The sequence below is a fragment of the Oncorhynchus kisutch genome, linkage group LG12, assembly GCF_002021735.2.
Source record: "Oncorhynchus kisutch isolate 150728-3 linkage group LG12, Okis_V2, whole genome shotgun sequence".
Taxonomy (NCBI): Eukaryota; Metazoa; Chordata; class Actinopteri; order Salmoniformes; family Salmonidae; genus Oncorhynchus; species Oncorhynchus kisutch.
In genome coordinates, this window is record NC_034185.2 from 29,960,301 (window position 1) to 29,987,732 (window position 27,432).

General features: G+C 43.7%; 1 protein-coding gene across 4 annotated transcripts in view; it reads right to left on the minus strand.

Annotated features, from left to right (window-relative positions):
* Positions 1–27,432, minus strand: part of ppp4r4 (protein phosphatase 4, regulatory subunit 4) — a 123,797-nt gene that overhangs the window by 22,768 nt on the left and 73,597 nt on the right. For all 4 annotated transcript variants that reach the window (XM_031837360.1, XM_031837361.1, XM_031837364.1 and 1 more), the window contains exons 8-12: positions 26,108–26,229; positions 24,582–24,704; positions 16,991–17,154; positions 13,282–13,401; positions 5,052–5,129 (exon numbers count right to left, since the gene is read on the minus strand). In XM_031837360.1, coding sequence (XP_031693220.1) covers positions 5,052–5,129; positions 13,282–13,401; positions 16,991–17,154; positions 24,582–24,704; positions 26,108–26,229 — 607 coding nt within the window. The remainder of the gene's footprint in view (positions 1–5,051; positions 5,130–13,281; positions 13,402–16,990; positions 17,155–24,581; positions 24,705–26,107; positions 26,230–27,432) is intronic.

Consider the following 27,432-nt stretch of genomic DNA (forward strand, 5'->3'; position numbering starts at 1 on the left):
AGATTATTTCACTTATAATTCACTGTATCACAATTCCAGTGGGTCAGAAGTTTACATCCACTAAGTTGACTGTGCCTTTAAACAGATTGGAAAATTATGTCATGGCTTTAGAAGCTTCTGATAGGCTAATTGACATCATTAGAGTCAATTGGAGGTGTACCTGTGGATGTATTTCAAGGCCTACCTTCAAACTCAGTGCCTCTTTGCTTGACATCATGGGAAAATCAAAAGAAATCAACCAAGACCTCTTTTAGACCTCCACAACTTTGGTTCATCCTTGGGAGAAATTTCCAAACGCCTGAAAGTACCACGATCTGTACAAACGATAGTACGCAAGTATAAACACTACACAGCCATCATACCACTCAGGAAGGAGACGCGTTCTGTCTCCTAGAGATGAACGACCTTTGGTGCGAAAAGTGCGAATCAATCCCAGAACAACGGCAAAGGACCCTGTGAAGATGGAGGAAACAGGTACAAAAGTATTCATATCCACAGTAAAACGAGTCCTATATCGACGTAACCTGAAAGGCTGTTCAGCAAGGAAGAAGCCACTGCTCCAAAAGTGTCATAAAAAAGCCAGACTACGGTTTGCAACTGCACATGGGGACAAAGATCGTACTTTTTGGAAAAATGTCCTCTGGAACTGTTTGGCCATAATGACCATCGTTATATTTGGAGGAAAAAGAGGTAGGCTGGAAAGCTGAAGAACACCATCCCAACCGTGAAGTATAGGGGTGGCAGCATCATGTTGTGGGGGTGCTTTGCTGCTGGAGGGACTTGTGCACTTCACAAAATAGTCGGCATCATGAGGAAGGTCAATTATGTGGATATATTGATGCAACATCTCAAGACATCAGTCAGGAAGTTAAAGTTTGGCAGCAAATGGGTCTTCCAAATGGACAATGACCCCAAGCATACTTCCAAAGTTGTGGAAAAATGACTTACGGACAACAAAGTCAAGGTGTTGGAGTTGCCATCACAAAGCCCTGACCTAATTCCTATAGAAAATGTGTGGGCAGAACTGAAAAAGCATGTGTGAGCAAGGAGGCCTACAAACCTGATTCAGTTACACCAGCTCTGTCAGGAGGAATGGGCCAAAATTCACCCAACTTATTGTGGGAAGCTTGTGGAAGGCTACCCAAAACGTTTGACCCAAGTTAAACAATTGAAAGGCAATTTTACCAAATACTAATTGAGTGTATGTGAACTTCTGACCTACTAGGAATGCGATGAAAGAAATAAAAGCTTAAATAAATCATTCTCTACTATTATTCTGACATTTCACATGTTTTAAATAAAGTGGTGATCCTAACTGACCTAAAACAGGGAATTTTTACTAGGATTAAATGTTAGGAATTGTGAAAAACTAAGTTTAAACGTATTTGGCTAAGGTGTATGTAAACTTCTGACTTCAACTGTACATAGACATGGGATCACTGGTCAGTCTAATTATGAAACACTAGTCACTTTAATAATGTTTACATACTGCTTTACTAATTTCATATTTATATGCTGTATTCTATTCTACTGTATTTTAGTCAATGCCAGTCCGACATTGCTCGTCTTAATAGTTATATATTTCTTTATTCCATTATTTTACTTTCAGATGTGTGTAATGTTGTGAATTGTTAGATACTACTGCACTGTTGGAGCTAGGAACACAATCATTTTGCTACGCCCGCAATAAGATCTGCTAAATATGTGTTCGTGACCAATAAAATTTGATTTGATTTGATATTGGTTTTAAATGTGCATAATTAACATCGGTTCAATTAACATGTTCAAAATACTACTTTCTAACCATTTAAGATAGAAACACCAAACTAACTTCAGGATGATATAAACACTTTAAAGATGCATAACTATTAACTTAAAGAGATATTTAGGTTTGCATACATTTGCATAAATTAACTTGGGTTCCAATTACTTTCAATGGAGTTCTAGACACTTTGAGCTACAAACACGGAACTGACTTCAAATCCACTCTAGTGTAGCCTCCAGAGCTTTATTTTTTTTATTTTACCTTTATTTAACCAGATAGGCCAGTTGAGAACAAGTTCTCATTTACAACTGCAACCTGGCCAAGATAAAGCAAAAGCAGTGCCACATAAACAACCCAGAGTTACACATGGAATAAAAAAACGTACAGTCAATAACACAATAGAAAAATCTGTATATAGTGTGTGCAAATGAAGTAAGGAGGTAAGGCAATAAATAGGCCATAGTGGCAAAGTAATTACAATTTAGAAATGAACACTGGAGACGTGCAGATGAGGATGTGCAAGTAGAAATACTGGTGTGCCAAACAAAAACAAATATGGAATGAGGTAGGTAGTTGGTTGGATGGGCTATGTACAGATGGGTTGTGTACAGCTGCAGCGATCGGTAAGCTGCTCTGATAGCTGATGCTTAAAGTTAGTGAGGGAGATTTAAGTCTCCAACTTCAGTGATTTTTGAAATTCGTCCCAGTCATTGGCAGCAGAGAACTGGAAGGAAAGGTGGCCAAAGGGGGTGTTGTGAAATATACCTGCTGGAGCGCGTGCTATGGGTGGGTGTTGCTATGGTGACCAGTGAGCTGAGATAAGGCGGAGCTTTACCTAGCAAAGACTTATAGATGACCTGGAGCCAGTGGGTTTGGCAACGAATATGAAGCGAGGACCAGCCAACGAGAGCATACAGGTCGCAGTGGTGGGTAGCATATGGGGCTTTGGTGACAAAACGGATGGCACTGTGATAGACTGTATCCAATTTGCTGAGTAGAGTGTTGGAGGATATTTTGTAAATGACATCGCCAAAGTCAAGGATCGGTAGAATAGTCAATTTTACGAGGGTATGTTTGGCAGCATGAGTGAAGGAGGATTTGTTGTGAAATAGGAAGCCATTTCTAGATTTAATTTTGGATTGGATATGCTTAATATGAGTCTGGAAGAAGAGTTTACAGTCTAGCCAGACACCTAGATATTTGTAGTTGTCCACATATTCTAAGTCAGAACCGTCCAGAGTAGCGATGCTAGTCGGGCGGGCGGGTGTGGGCAGCGATCAGTTGAAGAGCATGCATTTCGTTTTACTTGCATATAAGAGCAGTTGGAGGCCACAGAAGGCGTGTTGTATGGCATTGAAGCTCGTTTGGAGGTTTGTTAACACAGTGTCCAAAGAAGGGCCAGAAGTATACAGAATGGTGTCGTCTGCGTAGAGGTGGATCAAAGAATCACCCGCAGCAAGAGCGACATCATTGATATATTCAGAGAAAATAGTCGGCCCGAGAATTGAACCCTGTGGCACCCCCATAAAGACTGCCAGTAGTCATGATAACAGGCCCTCCGATTTGACACATTGAACTCTATCAGAGAAGTAGTTAGTGAACCAGGCGAGGCAGTCATTAGAGAAACCAAGGCTGTTGAGTCTGCTGTTAAGAATACGTGATTGACAGAGTCGAAAGTCTCGGCCAGGTCGATGAAGACGGCTGCACAGTACTGTCTTTATCGATGGCGGTTACGATAGGACCTTGAGCGTGGCTGAAGTGCACCCATGACCAGCTAGGAAACCGGATTGCATAGCAAGAAGGTACAGTGTGATTCGAAATGGTTGGTGGTGGGTCTGTTAACTTGGTTTTCCAAGACTTTAGAAAGGCAGGGCAGGATGAATATAGGTCTTTAACAGTTTGGGTATAGAGTGTCTCCCCCTTTGAAGAGGGGGATGACCGCGGCCACTTTCCAATCTTTAGTAATCTCAAACGATACGAAAGAGAGGTTGAACAGACTAGTAATAAGGGTTGCAACAAGGCGGGTGATAATTTAAGAAGAGAGGGTCCAGATTGTATAGCCCAACTGATTTGTAGGGATCCAGATTTTGCAGCTCTATCAGAACATCAGCTGTCTGGATTTGGGTGAAGGAGAAGCGGGGGGAGCTTGGGCGAGTTGCTGCTGGGGTTGGGGTAGCCAGGTGGAAAGCATGGCCGGCCTTAGAGAAATGCTTATTGAAATTCTCGATTATCGTGGATTTATCGGTGGTGACAGTGTTTCCTAGCCTCAGTACAGTGGGCAGCTGGGAGGAGGTGCTCTTATTCTCCATGGACTTTACAGTGTCTCAAAACCTTTGGGATTTAGAGAGATGTTTGAAAAAGCTAGCCTTTGCTTTCCTAACTGCCTGTGTATATTGGTTCCTGACTTCCCTAAAAATTTGCATATCGCGGGGACTATTCGATGCTAGTGCAGTAATGCGCAGTGGTCTAAGGCACGGCATCGCAGTGCTAGCTGTGCCACTAGAGATCCTGGTTCGAGTCCAGGCTCTGTCGCAGCCGGCCCCGACCGGGAGACCTATTGGGCGGCGCACAATTGGCCCAGCGTCGTCCGGGTTAGGGAAGGGTTTGGCCGGCAGGGATGTTCTTGTTCCATCGCGCACTAGCGAATCCTGTGGCAGGCCTGGCGCAATGCACGCTGACACGGTCGGCAGATGTACTGTGTTTCCTCTGACAATGCTTCTGGGTTAAGCGGCATTGTGTCAACAAGCAGCGCGGCTTGGCTGGGTTGTGTTTCGGGGAATGCATGGCTCTCAACCTTCGCCTCTCCCGAGTCCGTACGGGTGTTGCAGCAATGGGACAAGACTGTAAACTACCAATTGGATACCACGAAATTGGGGAGAAAAGGGGGTAAACATTTTTTATACAAAATAATAATAAAATAACACATTTTAAAAATGCATATATATAAAAACCCCTCTAGTGTAAATTACATAGCTCCATTCAGATTATTTGTTTGATCATAAATGAGCATATAATAACCCACCAACAATGACAAGTATCTCTTGAACCGTTCAATCTAGACAGAAAATCTCATTTCACATCTCCTTGCTATCCTATCCATCGTTCTATCAATCAATCTGTCCATGTACCTACTATAACCAGTCACTACCATTACTACTGAAGTCACTACCAATACCATAACTTATTTCACAACCATAAATACCTTAAGACAAGCTAGCCAGCACTTTTCTAGTTTACTACATATTTCAAACTTACTTTAAACAAAATGAGATTCTGCGTGTCTCACCTCAAGTGAGTCGTCCTGCAGTAACACAACCAGCTCCTTGTGAATGAAGTGGACATTGGGGCCCAACAGCTTGACAATCTGAGCAATCATAGGGAAGAAGAGGGGAGAAGAGAAATTGTGACGTTATGTGTTGGCATACACAACCAGATTTTGAGGTCAAATCCATTTCTATTTCAGGGAATTAGACTAATCGATTCAGACTACATCAAATTGGAATTCAGGCTGTCAAACTCCATCGGGTTCTGTCAGTGTGATCTATCACATTTTGAATTGTTCTGAAATGTAGCACACAGAAATTACTTTTGGATGAGGATCTGGGACATGCATAATATTTGTAGCTAATATAACTCAAGAAACATGCTATCAAATTTGGTATGTTTGTTCAGCCGGAAGGCATTGGTGGGTATTTTTGTCCTTGCCATGGATTGGCTAAGACACAAAGGCTTTAAAAAAAAACATTTTCACTGCATTGACCATCTTATAGTCAAATCATGCAGGTGAGCTGGTCCTACTCTTTTTGTCCATTTTCAGGTATTTTGTGTTGAAAAACTGAGAACATTGAGAGTAACACGTCAACCCTGTTACCCATAGATACAGTGGGGCAAAAAAGTATTTAGTCAGCCACCAATTGTGCAAGTTCTCCCACTTAAAAAGATGAGAGAGGCCTGTAATTTTCATCATAGGTACACTTCAACTATGACAGACAAAATAAGGAAAACAAATCCAGAAAATCACATTGTAGGAACATTGTATTTATTTGCAAATTATGGTGGAAAATAAGTATTTGGTCAATAACAAAAGTTTCTCAATACTTTGTTATATACCCTTTGTTGGCAATGACAGAGGTCAAACGTCTTCTGTAAGTCTTCACAAGGTTTTCACACACTGTTGCTGGTATTTTGGCCCATTCCTCCATGCAGATCTCCTCTAGAGCAGTGATGTTTTGGGGCTATTGCTGGGCAACACGGACTTTCAACTCCCTCCAAAGATTTTCTATGGGGTTGAGATCTGGAGACTGGCTAGGCCACTCCAGGACCTTGAAATGCTTCTTACGAAGCCACTCCTTCGTTGCCCGGGCTGTGTGTTTGGGATCATTGTCATGCTGAAAGACCCAGCCACGTTTCATCTTCAATGCCCTTGCTGATGGAAGGAGGTTTTCACTCAAAATCCCACGATACATGGCCCCATTCATTCTTTCCTTTACACAGATCAGTCGTCCTGGTCCCTTTGCAGGAAAACAGCCCCAAAGCATGATGTTTCCACCCCCATGCTTCACAGTAGGTATGGTGTTCTTTGGATGCAACTCAGCATTCTTTGTCCTCCAAACACAACGAGTTGAGTTTTTACCAAAAAGTTTTATTTTGGTTTCATCTGACCATATGACATTCTCCCAATCTTCTTCTGGATCATCCAAATGCTCTCTAGCAAACTTCCGACGGGCCTGGACATGTACTGGCTTAAGCAGGGAGACACGTCTGACACTGCAGGATTTGAGTCCCTGGCGGCGTAGTGTGTTACTGATGGTAGGCTTTGTTGTGATCATTTTGACCCCACGGGGTGAGATCTTGCGTGGAGCCCCAGATCGAGGGAGATTATCAGTGGTCTTGTATGTCTTCCATTTCCTAATAATTGCTCCCACAGTTGATTTCTTCAAACCAAGATGCTTACCTATTGCAGATTCATTCTTCCCAGCCTGGTGCAGGTCTACAATTTTGTTTCTGGTGTCCTTTGACAGCTCTTTGGTCTTGGCCTTAGTGGAGTTTGGAGTGTGACTGTTTGAGGTTGTGGACAGGGGTCTTTTATACTGATAACAAGTTCGAAGAGGTGCCATTAATACAGGTAACGAGTGGAGGACAGAGGAACCTCTTAAAGAAGAAGTTACAGGTGTGTGAGAGCCAGAAATCTTGCTTGTTTGTAGGTGACCAAATTTAATTTGCAAATAAATTCATAAAAAATCCTACAATGTGATTTTCTGGATTTTTTTTCCTCATTTTGTCTGTCATAGTTGAAGTGTACATATGATGAAAATTACAGGCCTCTCTCATGTTTTTAAGTGGGAGAACTTGCACAATTGTTGGCTGACTAAATACTTTTTTGCCCCACTGTATATAGGGTAGAAGTTTTTTTTCTTTTTAAAGCTTTTAAGCATTATACGTATTCATCCCCCTTGGATTTTTTCACATTTTATTGTGTTACAAAGTGGTATTAAAATTGATTTAAAAAAATTTTTGCAGCAATCTACAGACAATATTTTGTAATGTCAAAGTGAAAGAAATATCTCTTTTTTTACAGACTAATATTAAAGAAAACACTGCTATACAGTATCTTGTTTAGATAAGTATTCACCACGCTGAGTCAATACATGTTAGAAACATCTTTTGCAGCGATTACAGCTGTGAGTCTTATTAGGTAAGAGCTTTGCACACATGGATTGTGCACACATTTACCTATTAGTCTTTTGAGAATTCTTCAAGCTTTGTCAAGTTGTTGGGGATCATCGATAGACAGCAATTTTCAAGTCATGCCATAGATTTTCAATCTGATTTAAGTCAAAACTGTAACTTAGCCACTCTGTCTCTGTCTTCTTGGTAAGCAACTCCAGCCTAGATTTGGCCTACAAAAGTAGGTTATTGTCCTGCTGAAAGGTGAATTCCTCTCCCAGTGTCTGGTATAAAGCATCCTGAAGCTGTTTTTCTTCTTTTATTTTGCCTGTGCTTAGCTCCATCCTGTTCATTTTTATCCAATGTCAAGCATATCCATACCAGCATGCCACCACCATGCTTGAGAATAAGGAGGCAGTTAACTCAGTGATGTGTTATGTTGGATTTGCCCCAAACATAGAGTACCAGTCAAAAGTTTGGACAGACCTAAATTGTAGACTTTTAACAAGGAACAAGGACTTTTAACAAGGAACACCTGTTAATTGAAATGCATTCCAGGTGACTACCTGATGAAGCTGGTTGAGCGAATGCCAAGAGTAAGCAAAGCTGGGCAAAGGGTGGAAGAAGAATCTTACATATAAAATATATTTTGATTTGTTTAACACTTTTTTGGTTACAACATGATTCCATATGCGTTATGTCATAGTTCTGATGTCTTCACTATTATTATTATTCTACAATGTAGAAAATAGTAAAAATAAAGAAAAACCCTGGAATTAGTAGGTGTGTCCAAACTTTTGACTGGTACTACAAGGCTTTGACTTCAGGCCAAAAAGTGTATTGCTTTGATGTTGTCAGACCCTGATCTGTTTCACCTGTCTTGTGGTTGTCTCCAACCCCCACCAGGTGTTTCCCATTACCTCATGTGTATTTATATCTGCCTTTTCTGTTTGTCTGTTTGTCTTGTTGCCAGTCCTACCAGCGTGTTCCCGTGCTCTAGTTTTTGCCTTTTCTAGTCTTCCCAGTTCTGACCGTTCTGCCTGTCCTGACCCTGATCCTGCCTGCCGTCCTATACTAAGATGGCGCGGGAGGAGATGGCTGCCGTTTTACGGTTTCCTAACCAATTGTGCTATTATGTGAGGGGTTTTTCGCGATATTTGTAAATTATTTTGTACATAATGTTTCTGCAACCGTATCTTACAGCAGAAAAGAGCTTCTGGATATCAAGACAGCGATCACTCACCTCGGATTAGACTTAGATTTTTTCAACAATAAACAGGATTCACACGATATTCTCTAAACACCCCACAGGGCAGACGCAACCAGCCTAAATGAATACAGACCCGTAGCACTCACGTCCATAGCCATGAAGTGCTTTGAAAGGCTGGTCATGCCTCACATCAACACCATTATCCCAGAAACCCTAGACCAACTCCAATTTGCATACCGCCTAAACAGATCCACAGATGATGCAATCTCAATCCCACTCCACACTGCCCTTTCCCACCTGGACAAAAGGTACACCTATGTGAGAATGCTATTCATTGACTACAGCTCAGCGTTCAACACCATAGTACCCTCAAAGCTCATCACCAAGCTAAGGATCCTGGGACTAAACACCTCCCTCTGCAACTGGATCCTGGACTTCCTGACGGGCCATCCCCAGGTGGTGAGGGTAGGTAGCAACACATCTGCCACGCTGATCCTCAACACTGGAGCTCCCCAGGGGTGCGTGCTCAGTCCCCTCCTGAACTCCCTGTTCACCCACGACTGCATGGCCAGGCACGACTCAAACACCATCATTAAGATTGTAGACGACACAACAGTGGTAGGCCTGATCACCGACAACGACAAGACAGCCTATAGGGAGGAGGTCAGAGACGTGGCCAGGTGGTGCCAGAATAACAACCTATCCCTCAACGTAACCAAGACTAAGGAGATGGTTGTGGACTACAGGAAAAGGAGCACCGAGCACGCCCCCATTCTCATCGACGGGGCTGTAGTGGAGCAGGTTGAGAGCTTCAAGTTCCTTTGTGTCCACATCAACAAAAAAACAAGAATGGTCCAAACATACCAAGACAGTCGTGAAGAGGTGCCAAGTCTAGGACAAAAAGGCTTCTCAACAGTTTTTACCCCCAAGCCATAAGACTCCTGAACAGGTAACCAAATGGTTACCCGGACTATTTGCATTGTGTGCTCCCCCCAACCCCTCTTTTACACTGCTGCTACTCTCTGTTTATCTTATCTTATATGCATAGTCACTTTAACTATACTTACATACTACCTCAATTGGCCCGACCAACCAGTGCTCCCGCACATTGGCTAACCGGTCTATCTGCATTGTGTCCCACCACCCGCCAACCCATCTTTTTATGCTACTGCTACTCTCTGTTCATCATATATGCATAGTCACTTTAACCATACATACATGTACATACTACCTCAATAAGCCTGACTAACCGGTGTCTGTATATAGCCTTGCTACTCTTATTTTCAAATGTCTTTTTACTGTTTTATTTCTTTACTTACACACACACACCTTTTTTTCGCACTATTGGTTAGAGCCTGTAAGTAAGCATTTCACTGTAATTGCCTGCCCCTTGTACTGAAATACACTCAGAGACTCGTACTATCCATCTCCTGTGTCTGCATCTGGGTCTTAGCCTGAGCCGTGATAATACGATCTGGCCGTTAGACTGGGGATGAAAACCAGAGGACAGGCTGGCCGACGACCCAATGAGGATGCAGAACACCTTCCAGAACCGAGATGAGAACTGAGGACAGCGATCGGAGACCATGACGACCGGAAGTCAATGGATCCGGAAGACGTGCTGCACCATGAGCTGGACCGTCTCCTTAGCTGAGGGCAATTTAGGAAGGGGGATAAAATGGCCGGCTTTGGAAAACCTATCCATCACCGTAAGGATGGTGGTGTTGCCCTCTGATACAGGGAGACCCGTGACGAAGTCCAAGGATATATGGGACCAGGTTCCTGTGAGGAACAGGGAGTGGTTGAAGGAGGCCAGCAGGAGCTTGCGCACACAGTGCAGGCGGTAATGAAAGCGGAGACGTCAGGAACCATGGTGGGCCACCAAAAACGTTGTCGGAGCGAGCCAATCAGGACCTGAAGACGACTCTTCGTTGCCTCATCACCAATCCCACCACCTGGAGCCAGGAATTTATGTGGATGGATTATGCCCGCAACACCCTTTCCTGTTCTGCTACTGGTCTCTCACCTTTTGAGTGTTCCCTGGGATATCAGCCCCTGGTTTTCCCGGAGGAAGTGGTCAGCATACCTTCTGCCCAGATGTTTGTCCGTCTCTGTCGCCGTACCTGAAAGAGAGCCCAGGCCGCCTTTCTCAAGATCACCTCCAGGTATCGATGACAGGCGGACCGCCACCAGAACCCTGCTCCCCGCTACTGTCTTGGGCAGAAGGTATGGCTTTCCAATCGGGATCTGCCCCTCCGGATTGAGTACCACAAACTTTCCCCCCTGTTCTATCGGCCCTTTCCCCATCTAAGGTCCTTAGCACCTCTACTGTTCGCCTTCTGTTGCCCCGCACCCCCCGAATACATCCCACTTTAATATATATCTAGAATTAAACCCCTGTCTCACAGTCCTTTGTCTCCTGTTTCCAAACCCGTCTCACAGCCCTTTGTCTCCTGTTTGTTTGTTGCTAGTTTGTCTTGTCCCGTCAAGTCCTACCAGCGTGCTCCTGTGTTTCCCGAGCTCTAGTTTTTGCTTTTTCTAGTCTTCCCGGTTCTGACCTTTTCTGCCTGTCCTTACCCTGAACCTGGCTGCTGTTCTATACCTGCCGGACTCTGATTTGGATTATAACTCTTTGCCTGCCTTGACTTCCGATTGCCTGCCCGTTTCACTGAAATAAATTCTGAGACTCGCACTATTCGCCTCCTGTGTCTGCATCTGGATCTGAGCAGTGCTGTGTTTTTTTGCAGTATTACTTTAGTGCTTTGTTGCATGTTTTGGAATATTTTATCCCGTATATTTGTATTCTTTTCACTGTTATTTAGGTAATTCCGGTGCATTCGGGAAAGTATTCAGACCATTGAAATGTTATACATTTTGTTACATTACAGCCGTATTTCTGAAATTGATTTAAATCTACACAATACCCAATAATAACAAAGCAAAAACAGGTTTGCTAATTTAATTAAACTAAAATATTACATTTACCTAAGTATTCAGACCCTTTACTAAGTAATTTGTTGCGATTACAGCCGCGATTCTTCTTGGGTATGACGCTACAAGCTTGGCATACCTGTACTGGAGGAGTGTCTCCCATTCTTCTCTGTAGATACTCTCAAGCTCTGTCAAGTTGAATGGTAGCGTCACTTCACAGCTATTTTCAGGTCTCTTCAGAGATGTTCGATCGGGCTCAAGTCCGGACTCTGGCTGGGCCACTCAAGGACATTCAGAAACCTGTCCCGAAGCCACTCCTGCGTTGTCTTGGCTGTGTACTTAGGGTCGTTGTCCTGTTGGAAAGGGGAACCTTCGTCACAGTCTGAGGTCCTGAGCACTCTGGAGCCTGTCTTCATCAAGGATCTCTCTGTACTTTAATCCGTTCATCTTTCCCTCGATCCTGACTAGTCTCCCAGTCTCTGGCTCTAAAATAACATCCACACAGCATGATGCTGCCACCACTGTTTCACCGTAGAGATAGTGCCAGGTTTCCTCCAGACATGGCGCTTGGCATTCAGTCAAGGTGTTCAATCTGGGTTTCATCAGACCAGAGAATCTGGTTTCTTAAGGTCTGAGAGTCCTTTAGTTGCCTTTTGGCAAACTCCAAGCGTGCTGTCATTTGCCTTTTACTGAGGTGTGGCCATAGAGTAGCCAGATTGGTGGAGTGTTGCAGAGACGGTTGTCTTTCTTGAAGGTTCTCCCATCTCCACAGAATAACTCTAGAGCTCTGTCGGTTCTTGGTCACCTCCCTGACCAAGGCCTTTCTCCCCACGATTGCTCAGTTTGGCCTGGCGGCCAGCTGTGTTCTTGGGGACCTTCAATGGTGCAGACATTTTTTTGGTACCCTTCCCCAGATCTGTGCCTCAACACAATCCTGTCTTGGAGCTCAACGGACAATTCCTTCAACCTCATGGCTTAGTTTTTGCTCTGAGATGCACTGTCAACCATGGGACCCTGAGCAGTTTCCTTCCTGTCCAGCAGCTCAGTTCAGAAGGTCAACTGTATCTTTGTGTCTTAACTTAACCATGCTTAAAGAGATATTCAATGTCTGATTTGTTATGGTTCCCAATCTACTAATCACTGCCCTTCTTAATTAGGGTTTTGATAAGCTACCTGGTCTTTGTAGTTGAAACGGTGCTTGAAATTCAATACTTGACTGAGGGACCTTACTGATGTTGTAAGTATGGGGGGGCAGAGGAAGAGTTAGTCATTCAAAAATAATGTCAATCCCTATTATTTCACACACGAGTCCATGTAACTTACTGTGCGATTTGTTAAGCCTAAAGAAAAGGGTTGGATACTTAAGTGACATCTCTATTTTAGTTATTAAATTATTAGTAATTAGATTATTTTGTGTAGATCAATGATAAAAAAAAATCACAATTCAATCTATTTCAATCCCACTTTGTAACAACAAATTCTGAAAAAAATCCAAGGGGGGGGGGATTTATGATACCCACTGTACATTCAATAGCCCCTCTCTGTTGCACACAACACACTTCCATTCCCCCTGTCACAAGGGGATTTTTTTTTACAAAACTAAGTAATGACACAAATCACATTGGCAGTCTATCAGAGTTATGGACATTCTTTATGTATTTTATTGACAAAACAGAATAAGCCAGTGTCCAAACAGCAGCCACCTTACCTCGTGGAAGCCCTCGGCCATTGTGCGTCGCACCGTGATCTCAGGGTCATGACACAGACTGGAGAAGGTGGGGTAAAGCTCCGTCAGGAAGTGGTTGGGGTCAGCGAATAACACCATGGCCTGAAGAAAAAGTGATGTCACAGGGAGTGATAACTTGTTCAAAATTAATCCCTATGCCCTATGCACTTGTGGAAATCTGACATACATTTTTTGCCGTAATCAAAATGGAATCTTCTACTCCCCAAGGCTAGTATAACCACATAATGCAAGCATCCTTTTATTTACTAAGATTCAGTAGAAACTTTGTAGAACATACACAATAATGCAATTGGCTGGAGTTTCTATTTTGAATATAAAGTTCTTATCTACAAGTACTAGGAGCAGTAAGTCTTGTATAGTGTGTGTGAACAACACTCTTTTGAATTAAAACAATTCCATACTAAAATGGTGAACAGACACAAATGCAATTAACTTTGTGACAGTTTCCCTGATGCTTGCCTTCTCTTTTGAGACAGTTGGCAAGGTTCAACAATGCAGACAGCTGGGTCAGGTTCATTGGCCACCAAACGGAAGGAAACAGGAAGGTATTTACACATTTTACCCCCTTTTTCTCCCCAGTTTCGTGATTACGATCTTGTCTCATCGCTGCAACTCCCCAACAGACTCAGGAGAGGTGATGGTCGAGTCATGCGTCCTCCAAAACATGACCCGCCAAACCACGCTTCTTAACATCTGCTCGCTTAACCTGGAAGCAAGCTGCACCAATGTGTCGGAGGAAACACTGTTCAACTGACGACCGAACTCAGGCTGCAAGCACCCGACCCACCACAATGAGTCGCTAGAGCGCGATGAGCCCCCGGTCATGACCAGTAATGACACTGCCTGGGATCGAAACCCAGACTGTAGTGATGCAGTGCCTTAGACCGCTGCGCCACTCGGGAGGCCTTCGTTTTCATATTCTGTTGCAAAACGTTTTGCTACAGTGTGCCCGAATAACCACGACCTTGAACTGCCACCACAGTTAGTCCCAAATGATACATTATTGAGGGCTTGAGCAAAGCGGGCACACCTAGGTTGCATACCAATTGGCACCCTATTCCCTACATAGTGCACTACTTTTGACCAGAGCTATAGGCCCTGGTCAAAAGTAGTGCACTATGCAGGGAATAGAGTGCTATTTGTGATGCACAGACAACTAGCTGGACCAGGGGAGGAGAACCTCCCTGCCTGTGGGAACAAAAGAGCTGTGGACAAGTCCTCTTTCATCAGGCCTATTGTTACAGGCGTCTCCTCTACCCTCCTGACCCCATTACACGGGCTGTGCGTGTGTGTATGAGTGTATGATGATATGCGTGTGTGTGTGTGTGTAACTCTCTAAAGTCCCATGACCATGGGACAACAATTTTTACTTCCACGTGCTGACAGAATATGACAGAGACACTATATTCAGCAGGTCAGGAGGGGGATCCATGTGCTAAGAATACACACGTGCCTGACTCATGAAAACACGTGCATAGTGTATAGTGCATTCGGAAAATATTCAGACGCCTAGACTTTTTCCACATTTTGTTACGTTGCAGCCTTATTCTAAAATGGGTTAAATAAAAATCCTCATTAATCTACACACCCCATAATGACAAAGCGAAACAGGTTTTTAGAAATGTTTGCTATGAGATTCGAAATTGAGCTCCGCTGCATCCTGTTTCCATTGAACATCTTTCAGATGTTTCTACAACTTGATTGGAGTCCACCTGTGGTAAATTCAATTGACTGGACATGATTTGGAAAGGCATACACTTTTTCTTTATAAGGTCGCATAGTTGGCAGTGCATGTCAGAGCAAAAACCAAGTCATGAGGTCGAAGGAATTGCCTGTAGAGCTCCGAGACAGGATTGTGTCGAGACACAGCTCTGGGGAAGGGTACCAAAACATTTCTGCACCATTGAAGGTCCCTAAGAACAAAGTGGCCTCCATCATTCTTACAATGGAAGAAGTTTGGAACCGCCCAGCCAAACTGAGCAATCGGGGGAGAAGGGCCTTGGTCAGGGAGGTGCCCAAGAACCTGATGGTCACTCTGACAGAGCTACAGAGTTCCCCTGTGGAGGTGAGAGAAACTTCCAGAAAGACAACCATCTCTGCAGCACTCTACCAATCAGGCCTTTATGGTAGAGTGGCCAAACAGAAGCCTCTCCTTAGTAAAAAGGCACATGTCTCCCAGTCCCTGCAGCTTGGAGTTTGCCAAAAGGCACCTAAAGACTCTCAGACCATGACAAACAAGATTCTCTGGTCTGATGAAACCAAGATTGCCAAGCATCATGTCTGGAGGAAACCTGGTATGCTGTGGGGATGTTTTTCAGCGGCAGGGACTGGGAGACTAGTCAGGATCAAGGGAAAGATGACCGGAGCAAAGTACAGAGAGATCCTTGATGAAAACCTGCTCCAGAGTGCTCAGCACCTCAGACTGGGGCGAAGGTTCACCTTCCAACAGGCCAATGATCCAAAGCACACAGCCAAGACAATGCAGGAGTGGCTTTGGGACAAGTTTCTGAATGTCCTTCAGTGGCCCAGCCAAAGCCCGGATTTGAACATGATTGAACATCTCTGTAGAGACCTGAAAAAAGCTCTGCAGTGACCCTCCCCATCCAAACTTACAGAGCTTGAGAGAATATGCAGAGAATGGGAGAAACTCTCCAAATACAGGTGTGCCAAGCTTGTAGCGTCATACCCAAGAAGACTCAAGGCTGTAATCGCTGCCAAAGGTGCTTCAACAGAGTACTGAGTAAAAGGTCTGAATACTTAAGTAAATGTGATATTTCAGTTTTTATTTTTTCATACATATGCAAAAATGTTAACCTGTTTTTGCTTCATCATTATGGGGTATTGTGTGTAGATTGATGGGGGAAAAAATTGAATCCATTTTAGAATAAGGCTGTAACGTAACAAAATGAGGAAAAAGTTGAGGGTTCTGAATACTTTCCAAATGCACTGTATACAGTACTGTACACTAGGGCTGTGACGATACCAGTTTCGCTATATTTTTTTCATGGCAAAAATGAAAACACGAAGCAGACCAAACTCTTTGGTCCTTTAAAAACCTGCTGTTTGTAAAATGTTGTGTGCTTTATCTTGGAAAATAAATACATGTGACTCTGGACATTAGGGCTGTTTTTCTAAAGAAGTTAATTATGCTTCATGTTTTCTTTCCTTGCCACGATACAAACGAGTATTGCGATACTGTTTTGTTTTCCGACCCTACTATACACTCTTTACAAAGTCCACAACACATGCACGCCACGTGCATGTGCGTGCACACACACACACACACACTATTGGCAAGACTATTTCAGTTCTACAATAGTGTATGGTAGGTTAAATAACTGACTATAAGGCACACTATTCCCCTCTATAGACTCAAAAGGTTCAAGCTTTATAAAGCTTTTCAACCTTGTAAGGTGTTTGCAACATGTAGCCGCAACACTTAAGACATTTTTATAAAAAACTAGGCCACCAATATGGCAACAATCACCAAGAGTTGACCAGAAGCATTTTCAAACAGAGGCAGAAAGACAGATGGTACAGTTACAGACTTGATTCCTTCAAACGCGCTGCTAGACTTCAGAGACTGTTCAAGAGTGGGAGGGAGGGTTGGTAGGAAAGTTGTGTGTGTGTTTGCATGCGTATATGTGTGTGTTGGTCAGCAGTCACTCACGGGGAAGTTGTAGGCGCAATTGCGTCGCACCAGGGCGTACTTGCTCTCCAGCTCCAGCGGATAGACCTGGTTGTCCGAGTGTCCGTTTTCATGCTGCAGGCCCAGTACACACAGCTTCTTATAGAACTCCAGGAACCACAGGTGCTGCTCCTCTGTGAAAGACGCTGCAGGAGAGAAGAATTAGGACCATATAGGAACAACTCTAGCAGACAGGAATCAGAATCACACAAAGGGACCTGTGTGTTTATGTAGCCTGACCTCCCGGTCATGGGTCTCCCGGTTGCGGTCGACTGCGACACAGCCTGGGATCAAACCCGGGTCTGTAGTGAAGCCTCTAGCACTGCGATGAAGTGCCTTAGACAGCTGCATCACTACTATTTATATTGTTGACAACTTTTACTTCACTACATTCAGAAAGAAAATAATGTACTTTTTACTCCATACATTTTCCATGACACCCAATAGGACTTATTACATTTTGAATGCTTAGCAAGACAGGAAAATGATTCAATTCACACACTTAAGAGAACATTCCTGGTCATTCCTACTGCCTCTTATTTGGCGGACTCACTGAACACAAATTCTTCATTTGTAAATGATGTCTGAGTATTGGACTGTGCCCCGAGGTATCCATAAACAAAAAATGTCTGGTTTGATTAATATAAGGAATTTAAAATTATTTATACTTGTACTTGACTTTTGATACTTAAGAATGTTTAAAACCAAATACGTTATACTTTTACTCAAGTAGTATTTTACTGGGTGACTTTCACTTTAACTTGAGTAATTTTCTATTAAGGTATCTTTACTTTTAATCAAGTAAAACGGACTTGATGGAAAGGTCTATGACGGTGCCAGGTTGAAAGTCACTGAGCTCTTCAGTAAAGCCATTTTACTGCCAATGTTTGTCTATAGAGATTGCATGGCTGTGTGCTCGATTTTATACACCTGTCAGCAACGGGTGTGGCTGAAATAGCCAAATCCACCCATTTGAAGGGGTGTCCATATACTTTTGGCCATGTGTATTACCTCATTTGCAAAATTTAGTACAAAAAGGACTGTATTTAATTTTAAAAAGTATTGTATTTATGTCTACATTCAAGTGGTTCAAAATTCAAAAAGGCACTCACACATCTGAGCGATCTTTTTTCTCTGTGCCTGGTAACAGTTGAATAACATGAGAAAAAAGAAGAAGCCCCCACACTGCTCTTGATAGTTTCACTGCTCTTTAAAAAGATTTATCGGCCTCAAGGCCTTGGTCAGAGCTTTGTGATTAAATTTTGTTTAATTTTATGTGCATCCTTATGTAGACATAGCTCCACCCACATCCATTCCAAATCAAATCAAACTTTATTGGTCACATACACATGGTTAGCAGATGTTAATGCGAGTGTAGCGAAATTCTTGTGCTTCTAGTTTGCAGTAATATCTAAGTAAACCAACAATTTCACAACAACTACCGCATACACACAAGTGTAAAGGAATGAATAAGAATATGTACATACACATATATGGATGAGCGATGGCCGTGCGGTATAGGCAAGATGCAGTAGATGGTATAGAGTACAGTATATACAGTTGAAGTCGGAAATTTACATACACTTAGGTTGGAGTCATTTTTCAACCACTCCACACATTTCTTGTTAACGAACTAAAGTTTTGGCAAGTTGGTTAGGACATCTACTTTGTGCATGACACAATTCATTTTTCCAACAATTGTTTACAGATTATTTAACTTATATTGCTGTATCACTGCATCACAACTCCAGTGGGTCAGAGGTTTACATACACTAAGTTGACTATGCCTTTAAACAGCTTGGAAAATTCCAGAGAATGATGTCATGGCTTTAGAAGTTTCTGATAGGCTAATTGACATAATTTGAGTCAATTGGAGGTGTACCTGTGGATGTATTTCAAGGCCTACCTTCAAACTCAGTGCCTCTATGCTTGACATCATGGGAAAATCAAAAGAAATCAGCCAAGACAAGTCTGGTTCATCCTTGGGAGCAATTTCCGAAAGCCTGAAGGTACCATGTTCATCTGTACAAACAATAGTACGCAAGTATGAACACCATGAGACAATGCAGGTGTCATACCGTTCAGGAAGGAGATGCGATCTGTCTCCTAGAGATGAATGTACTTTGGTGCGATAAGTGCAAATCAATCCCAGAACAACAGCAAAGGACCTTGTGAAGATGCTGGAGGAAACAGGTACAAAATAATCTATATCCACAGTAAAACGAGTCATATATCGGCATGACCTGAAAGGCCGCTCAGCAAGAAAGAAGCCACTGCTCCAAAACCGCCATAAAGAAGCCAGACTACGGCTTGCAACTGCACTTGGGGACAAAGATCGTACTTTTTGTAGAAATGTCCTCTGGTCTGATGAAACAAAAATGGAACTGTTTGGCCATAATGACCATCATTATGTTTGGAGGAAAAAGGGGGATGCTTGCAAGCCGAAGAACACCATCCCAACAATGAAGCACGGGGGTGGCAGCATCATGTTCAAGATTTCAGTCAGGAAGTTAAAGCTTGGTCATAAATGGGTCTTCCAAATGGACAATGACCCCAAGCATACTTCCAAAGTTGTGGCAGAATGGCTTAAGGACAACAAAGTCAAGGTATTGGAGTGGCCATCACAAAGCCCTGACCTCAATAACATAGAAAAATGGATGGCAGAATTGAAAAGGCGTGTGCGAGCAAGGAGGCCTACAAACCTGACTCACTTACAACAGGCCAAAATTCCCCCAACTTATTATGGAAAGCTTGTGGAAGGCCTCCCAAAACTTCAACTGTACATATGAGATGAGTAATGTAGGGTATGAAAACATTATATAACGTGGCATTGTTTAAAGTGACTAGTGATACACTTGTTACATCCAATTTTGAATTGCTAAAGTGGCTAGAGATTGAGTCAGTATGTTGGCAGCAGCCACTCAATGTTAGTGGTGGCTGTTTAGCAGTCTGATGGCATTGAGATAAGCTTTTTTTCAGCCTCTCGTTCCCAACTTTGATGCACCTGTACTGACCACGCCTTCTGGATGATAGCGGGGTGAACAGGCAGTGGCTCGGGGGTTGTTGTCCTTGATGATCTTTTTGGCCTTCCTGTGACATCGGGTGGTGTTGGTGTCCTGGGGGGCAGGTAGTTTGCCCCCGGTGATGCGTTGTGCAGACATCACTACCCTCTGGAGAGACTTACGGTTCTGGGCGAAGCAGTTGCCGTACCAGGCGTTGATACAGCCTGACAGGATTGTCTCGATTGTGCACCTGTAAAAGTTTGTCAGTGTTTTCGGGGACAAGCCAAATTTCTTCAGAATCCTGAAGTTGAAGAGGCACTGTTGCGCCTAGGAACTTAAAACTATGCAGAGGAACTTAAAACTTTCCACCTTCTCCACTACTGTCCCGTCGCTGTGGATAGGGGGGGGGGAGGTGCTCCCTCTGCTATTTCCTGAAGTCCACGATCATCTCCTAGTTATGTTGAGGATGAGTGTGAGGTTATTTTCCTGACACCACACTCCGAGGGCCCTCACCTCCTCTCTGTAGGCCGTCTCGTCGTTGTTGGTAATCAAGCCTACCACCGTAGTGTCGTCTGCAAACTTGATGATTGAGTTGTAGGCGTGCATGGCCACGGAGTCAAGTGTGAACAGGGAGTACAGGAGAGGGCTGAGAACGCACCCTTGTGGGGCCCGAGTGTTGAGGATCAGCAAGGCGGAGATGTTGTTTCCTACCCTCACCACCTGGGGGCAGCTCGTCAGAAAGTCCAGGACCTAGTTGCACAGGGCGGGGTCGAGACCCAGGGTCACGAGGTTAATGACGAGTTTGGAGAGTACTATGGTGTTCAATGCTGAGCTGTAATCGATGAACAGCTTTCTTACATAGATATTCCTCTTTTCCAGATGGGTTAGGGCAGTGTGATTGCGATTGGACCTATTGGGGCGCTAAGCAAATTGGAGTGGGTCTAGGGTGTCAGGTAGGATGGAGGTGAGATGATCCTTGACTAGTCTCTCAAAGCACTTCATGATGACAGAAGTGAGTGTTAGCTCAGTTACCTTAGCTTTCTCGGGAACAGGAACAATGGTGGCCATCTTGAAGCATGTGGGAACAGCAGACTGGAATAGGGATTGATTGAATATGTCCGTAAACACACCAGCCAGCTGGTCTGTTCATGCTCTGAGGATGCGGCTAGGGATGCCGTCCGGGCCGGCAGCCTTGCGAGGGTTAACATGTTTAAATGTTTTACTCACGTTTGCCGCAGTGAAGGAGAGACTGCAGGTTTTGGTAGGGGGCTGTGTCAGTGGAGCTGTATTGTCCTCAAAGCGAGCAAAGAAGTTGTTTAATTTGTCTGGGAGCAAGACGTCGGTGTCCGCGACGGGGCTGGTTTTCTTTTTGTAATCCGTGATTGACTGTAGACCCTGCCACATACAGTGGGGAGAACAAGTATTTGATACACTGCCGATTTTGCAGGTTTCCCTACTTACAAAGCATGTAGAGGTCTGTAATTTTTATCATAGGTACACTTCAACTGTGAGAGACGGAAACTAAAACAAAAATCCAGAAATCACATTGTATGATTTTTTTAAGTAATTCATTTGCATTTTATTGTATGACATAAGTATTTGATACATCAGAAAAGCAGAACTTAATATTTGGTACAGAAATCGTTGTTTGCAATTACAGAGATCATACGTTTCCTGTAGTTCTTGACCAGGTTTGCACACACTGCAGCAGGGATTTTGGCCCACTCCTCCATATAGACCTTCTCCAGATCCTTCAGGTTTCGGGGCTGTCGTTGGGCAATATGGACTTTCAGCTCCCTCCAAAGATTTTCTATTGGGTTCAGGTCTGGAGACTGGCTAGGCCACTCCAGGGCCTTGAGATACTTCTTACGGAGCCACTCCTTAGTTGCCCTGGCTGTGTTTCGGGTCGTTGTCATGCTGGAAGACCCAGCCACGACCCATCTTCAATGCTCTTACTGAGGGAAGGAGGTTGTTGGCCAAGATCTCGCAATACATGGCCCCATCCATCCTCCCCTCAATACGGTACAGTCGTCCTGTACCCTTTGCAGAAAAGCATCCCCAAAGAATGATGTTTCCACCTCCATGGTTCATGGTTGGGATGGCGTTCTTGGCATTGTACTCATCCTTCTGCTTCCTCCAAACACGGCGAGTGGCGTTTAGACCAAAAAGCTCTATTTTTGTCTCATCAGACCACATGACCTTCTCCCATTCCTCCTCTGGATCATCCAGATGGTCATTGGCAAACTTCAGATGGGCCTGGACATGCGCTGGCTTGAGCAGGGGGATCTTGCGTGCGTTGCAGGATTTTAATCCATGACGGCGTACTGTGTTACTAATGATTTTCTTTGAGACTGTGGTCCCAGCTCTCTTCAGGTCAATGACCAGGTCCTGCCATGTAGATCTGGGCTGATCCCTCACCTTCCTCATGATCATTGATGCCCCACGAGGTGAGATCTTGCATGGAGCCCCAGACCGAGGGTGATTGACCGTCATCTTGAACTTCTTCCATTTTCTAATAATTGCGCCAACAGTTGTTGCCTTCTCACTAAGCTGCTTGCCTATTGTTCTGTAGTCCATCCCAGCCTTGTGCAGGTCTACATTTTATCCCTGATGTCTTTACACAGCTCTCTGTTCTTGGCCATTGTGGAGAGGTTGGAGTCTGTTTGATTGAGTGTGTGGAAAGGTGTCTTTTATATAGGTAACGAGTTCAAACAGGTGCAGTTAATACAGGTAATTCATTTTTCTTAAAGAAAAATTGTGAGAGCCGGAATTCTTACTGGTTGGTAGGTGATCAAATACTTATGTCATGCAATAAAACGCAAATTAATTACTTCAAAATCATACAATGTGATTTTCTGGATTTGTTTTAGATTCCGTCTCTCACAGTTGTACCTATGATAAAAATTATAGACCTCTACATGCTTTGTAAGTAGGAAAACCTGCCAAATCAGCAGTGTATCAAATACTTGTTCTCCCCACTGTATGTCTCGTGTCTGAGCCGTTGAATTGCGACTCTACTTTGACCCTATACTGACGCTTAGCTTATTTGATCGCCTTGCAGAGGGAATATCTACACTGTTTGTATTCAGTCATGTTTCCGGTCGCCTTGCCATGATTAAAAGCAGTGGTTTGAGCTTTCAGTTTTGCGCGAATGCTGCCATCAATCCACGGTTTCTGGTTGAGGAAGGTTTTAATAGTCACCGTGGGTACAACATCACCGATACACTTGCTAATAAAGTCGCTCACCGGATCAGCGTATTCATCAATGTTGTTGAGGCCATCCGGGACATATCCCAGTCCACGTGATCGAAGCAATCTTGAAGTGTGGAATCCGATTGGTCGGACCAGTGTTGAACAAATCTGAGCATGGGCGTTTCCTGTTTTAGTTTCTGTCTATAGGCTGGGAGCAAAAAAATGGAGTCGTGGTCAGATTTGCCGAAAGTAAGGCGAGGGAGGGCTTTGTATGTGTGCGGAAGTTGGAGAAGCAATGATCCAGAATGCTGCCAGCCCGGGTCGCGCATTCGATATGCTGATCAAATTTAGGGAGCCTTGTTTTCAAATTAGCTTTGTTAAAAACCCATGCAGCCTCAGGATATATGGTTTCCAGTTTACGTAGAGTCCAATGAAGTTCTTTCAGGGCAGTCGAGTTCTTTCAGGGCAGTCGAGGTGTCTCTGGGGGGGATATACACGGCTGTGATTATAATCGAAGATAATTATTTTGGTAGATAATGCGGTCGGCATTTGATTGTAAGGAATTCTAGGTCAGGTGAACAAAAGGACTTGAGTTTCTGTATGTTGTTATGATCACACCACGACTCGTTAATCATAAGGCATGCTCGCCCCTCTTCTTACCAGAGCGATGTTTGTTTCTGTTGGCGCGATGCATGAAGAAACCGGGTGGCTGTACCGACTCTGATAACATACCCCAAGTGAGCCATGTTTCCGTGAAACAGAGAATGTTACAGTCTCTCTGGAAGGCAACCTTTGCTCAAATTTCATCTACCTTGTTGTCAAGAGACTGGACATTGGCGAGTAGTATACTCGGGAGCGGTGAGCGACGTGCCTGTCTACGGAGCCTGACCAGAAGACTGCTCTGTCTGCCCCTTCTGCGGTGCCGTTGTTTAGGGTCGCCTACTGGGATCCGATCCATTGTCCTGGGTGGTGGTCCAAACAGAGGATCCGCTTTGGGGAAGTCATATTCCTGGTCGTAATGTTGGTAAGTTGATGTTGCTCTTATATCCAATAGTTCTTCCCGGCTGTATGTAATAAGACTTAAGATTTCCTGGGGTAACAATGTAAGATACTGCATAGTTTCCTAAGAACGCGAAGCGAGGCGACCATCTCTGTCGGCAACATCATACGTAGCGTCCATGCATCGAATGGACAATATAACATTGTGCACTTCATAAATATTCAAATAAAGTGTGTACATAAAACGTAATGAACACGTCTGTAAAACCACATTGATGACATCGACCCATTCAAGTGGTAAAAGTTCATTGTGATATGAATATGGAGAAAAGATACCCTACTAGGGTGTGGTGCCTGGCCTTAAGAGGTCTGAAACCCACCTGAGAGTCCGTGACAGAGCTTGCCATACTGAAATGACAGCGAAGCCAGCACCGCCTCGTCAGCTTTAAAGCACTTTTCACAGAACGTCTTCACCAGCGGAAAGATAACACGCGTCCTGTCGTCTAAAAAGTGAGGGGGAGAGAAGAGAGAAAGACAGTTTGACATGACGGGGCTGCCTCCCAATGCAACGGGCATCTGGCAGAGAGAGGACAATCGGATTTGTCAGCCCTCATATACACAGTGGCCGCATTCCATTCCAAAACAAAGCAATTATTTTCCACTCAATATGACGTTATCACTCATCATGCGGCCATGGAGTGTTTTCTCTGCCCTGTCAACTTGCCTGGGCAGATCTGAAAGGATCTAGAAAGATGAACATAATAGGTCCGGGACTCCACGTAGCGAATTGAATGGTTAGGTGGAACCGAATCTGATTGATTATACACTAATCAGTCCATTTTGGATCTGCAATGGTGAGTCGTCTATTATTAAGGGGAAGGTAGCCAGTTTTCAGAATGGAATACGGCCCATGTCCTTGATGGCCCGACACGCGTGCAAAAGCCTTGTGAAGAGATAGAAGACTGACAGCTTAGTTGGAGCCAGTTTGCCAACTACTGTAATGAGTATAGTATTTGCATATCAAAGAAACTGCGGGTGCAGGGGTGTCTTGGAAGAGTGTCGCTAAACCAGACAAGTAAGTGTTTCGCACAGACAATGTAGAGACAAGGTTGTGAAGTGCATTGGTTTTAATGAGCCAGGTTCATGTCTGTAGTAGACTCTGGTTCTTGGGAATCCCAAGGGTTGCATATTGTTTTTGCAGAGCACAAGCACACCATATACAGCTAATCAAGGGTTTGAGTATTAGTTGAGTAGTGAAATCAGATGTGCTTGTGCAGAGCTAGAACAAAAAAATATGCAACCCTAAGACAGATGTTAGGTAAAAATAAAAATTGGATCAATAGGAACATCAAAACCATTGAATAGGAACATTATAACCATATTTTCTGTAAGTGCTTTTATAAAGCTTTTCCAGTCAAAATACTGCTTTGGCTTAAAGACTTTTCCGGAACAATATGAACGTGTGGGCGTCTGTCCTCTCTTGGAACATCAATGAGTAGAAAATTGCCAGCGAACAAGAGCCGCCAGATCGGGAGTAGTGTGGGCTGCTTGCGAGGCACGCTATAGTAAGAAGACAGAAGTGTAAGTTGAATGTGAGAGCAACATGGCCACAGAGATGGCTATGTAGGCTGTACGAGGGTGTAGCACGGCCTGCCACGCAGACAGAAGTATGTGGGCTGAATGACGTTACCGTGCCAGCAGTGGAAAAGCCATGTGGGCCGGCTGTGTGAGGGTGCAGGGTAATCACATAGAGTTTGTATGACGTTTGTATGAGGTGGTGAGATTGTAGAAGGTTTTTTGTGTGAGAGGTGAGAATGATTGAGGTGATAAGGTTGTAAGAGTTTTATATGAGGTGATGAGGGTGCATGACATAGGTGATGTGGTGTCATTGTATGAGGTTTCTCACCACTGTCGAACATTTCCAGCAGGTTAATGATGGTGTCGAAGGCGGCCAGGCGCACCGTGCTCCCCTCGTCCCGGGCCAACTCTACGAGCTCAGGCAGCACTGCCGCCTTGGTGTGGTCCAGTCTGAGACACCAGAGGAGAAAGAGGAGACACAATTATATAACAAACACACATTCCCATTAAAGGGATCGTTTGAGTTTCCCTAAAATCAAAGTTCAATCATTTCATTCCTCAGAATGCATGGAAAATGGACTTGTGTGGCAAGAAAAAAAATGGTGGTATGAGTAAGATGGCAACAGAGTTCTGTTCACCAACCTCCCTCTGTTTGACCAAATTTTAGGCAAACTTCCGCTTCTACAAGCTAGAAACTTGAACGTGGCTTCTAAAATAACACTATCAAAAATAGATAACCGACTGCTCAGAAACAACCAGGAAGTCACAGCCGGTGATTGTCAAGCAAATAACTGTCGGTCTCACAGTAATTGACCGCTAATTAACATAAACACATTTTGCATCTCCTGGCTTCCACACATAGCCTCCGTCTAATAAAAGTCTAATAAATCCATGTAATATAGCCTACACCTTCCCAATAAATCCATCATTTATTTTAGACAGTTCTAAAGAAGCATATTTCAGAAGAACAGAATAGCATACGCTGAGTTGTCCTTATGTTAGGCCCTGATCTGGCTATGCCAAATGGCTGTGGGCTACACTAGTTCATCTAGCAGACAAGGTTTGCTTATAAATCCATGCCATTATTTTATAGTATGAAGAATACAATTGAACAAAGCTGAATAAAATATATATATAATATATATATATAATAATATATAATAAAATATTTTCTCCAAATGATTTGAGGGAGTGCGCACACGGCTATTATGTGTTGAGCGGTTAACAAAGAAATAGGTATTCCTATATGCTTAATTTAGAGTTAATAACGTAACTTTAGTTGTTCTACGAACATTGGGCTACATGTTTAGATGGTTAATACATTTTAAGCCTGCATGATGAGACTCTAATGAAGATTTGAAAAAAGTTTCTTGAAAGGCCTGAGCTCTGCTACATTTTTTGCGCAGGCGGTACACACTCTGTACACACTCACACAGCTCTCCATCACGTGATCGGGTCTTCCTCACAGAATAAAAGTTAAGACCGACACATCCAAGGTGAATATTGAAGATATTGGAAGAACTGTCCACATTTACTTTTCGTCAACAAGATGAGTAGGTCTAACAATCAGGAAAAGCACTAGCCTATGTCAATCCACTATGCACCTATTATATTCTGTGAGAGAAATAAATATTCCAAACAGTTGTGGGATGC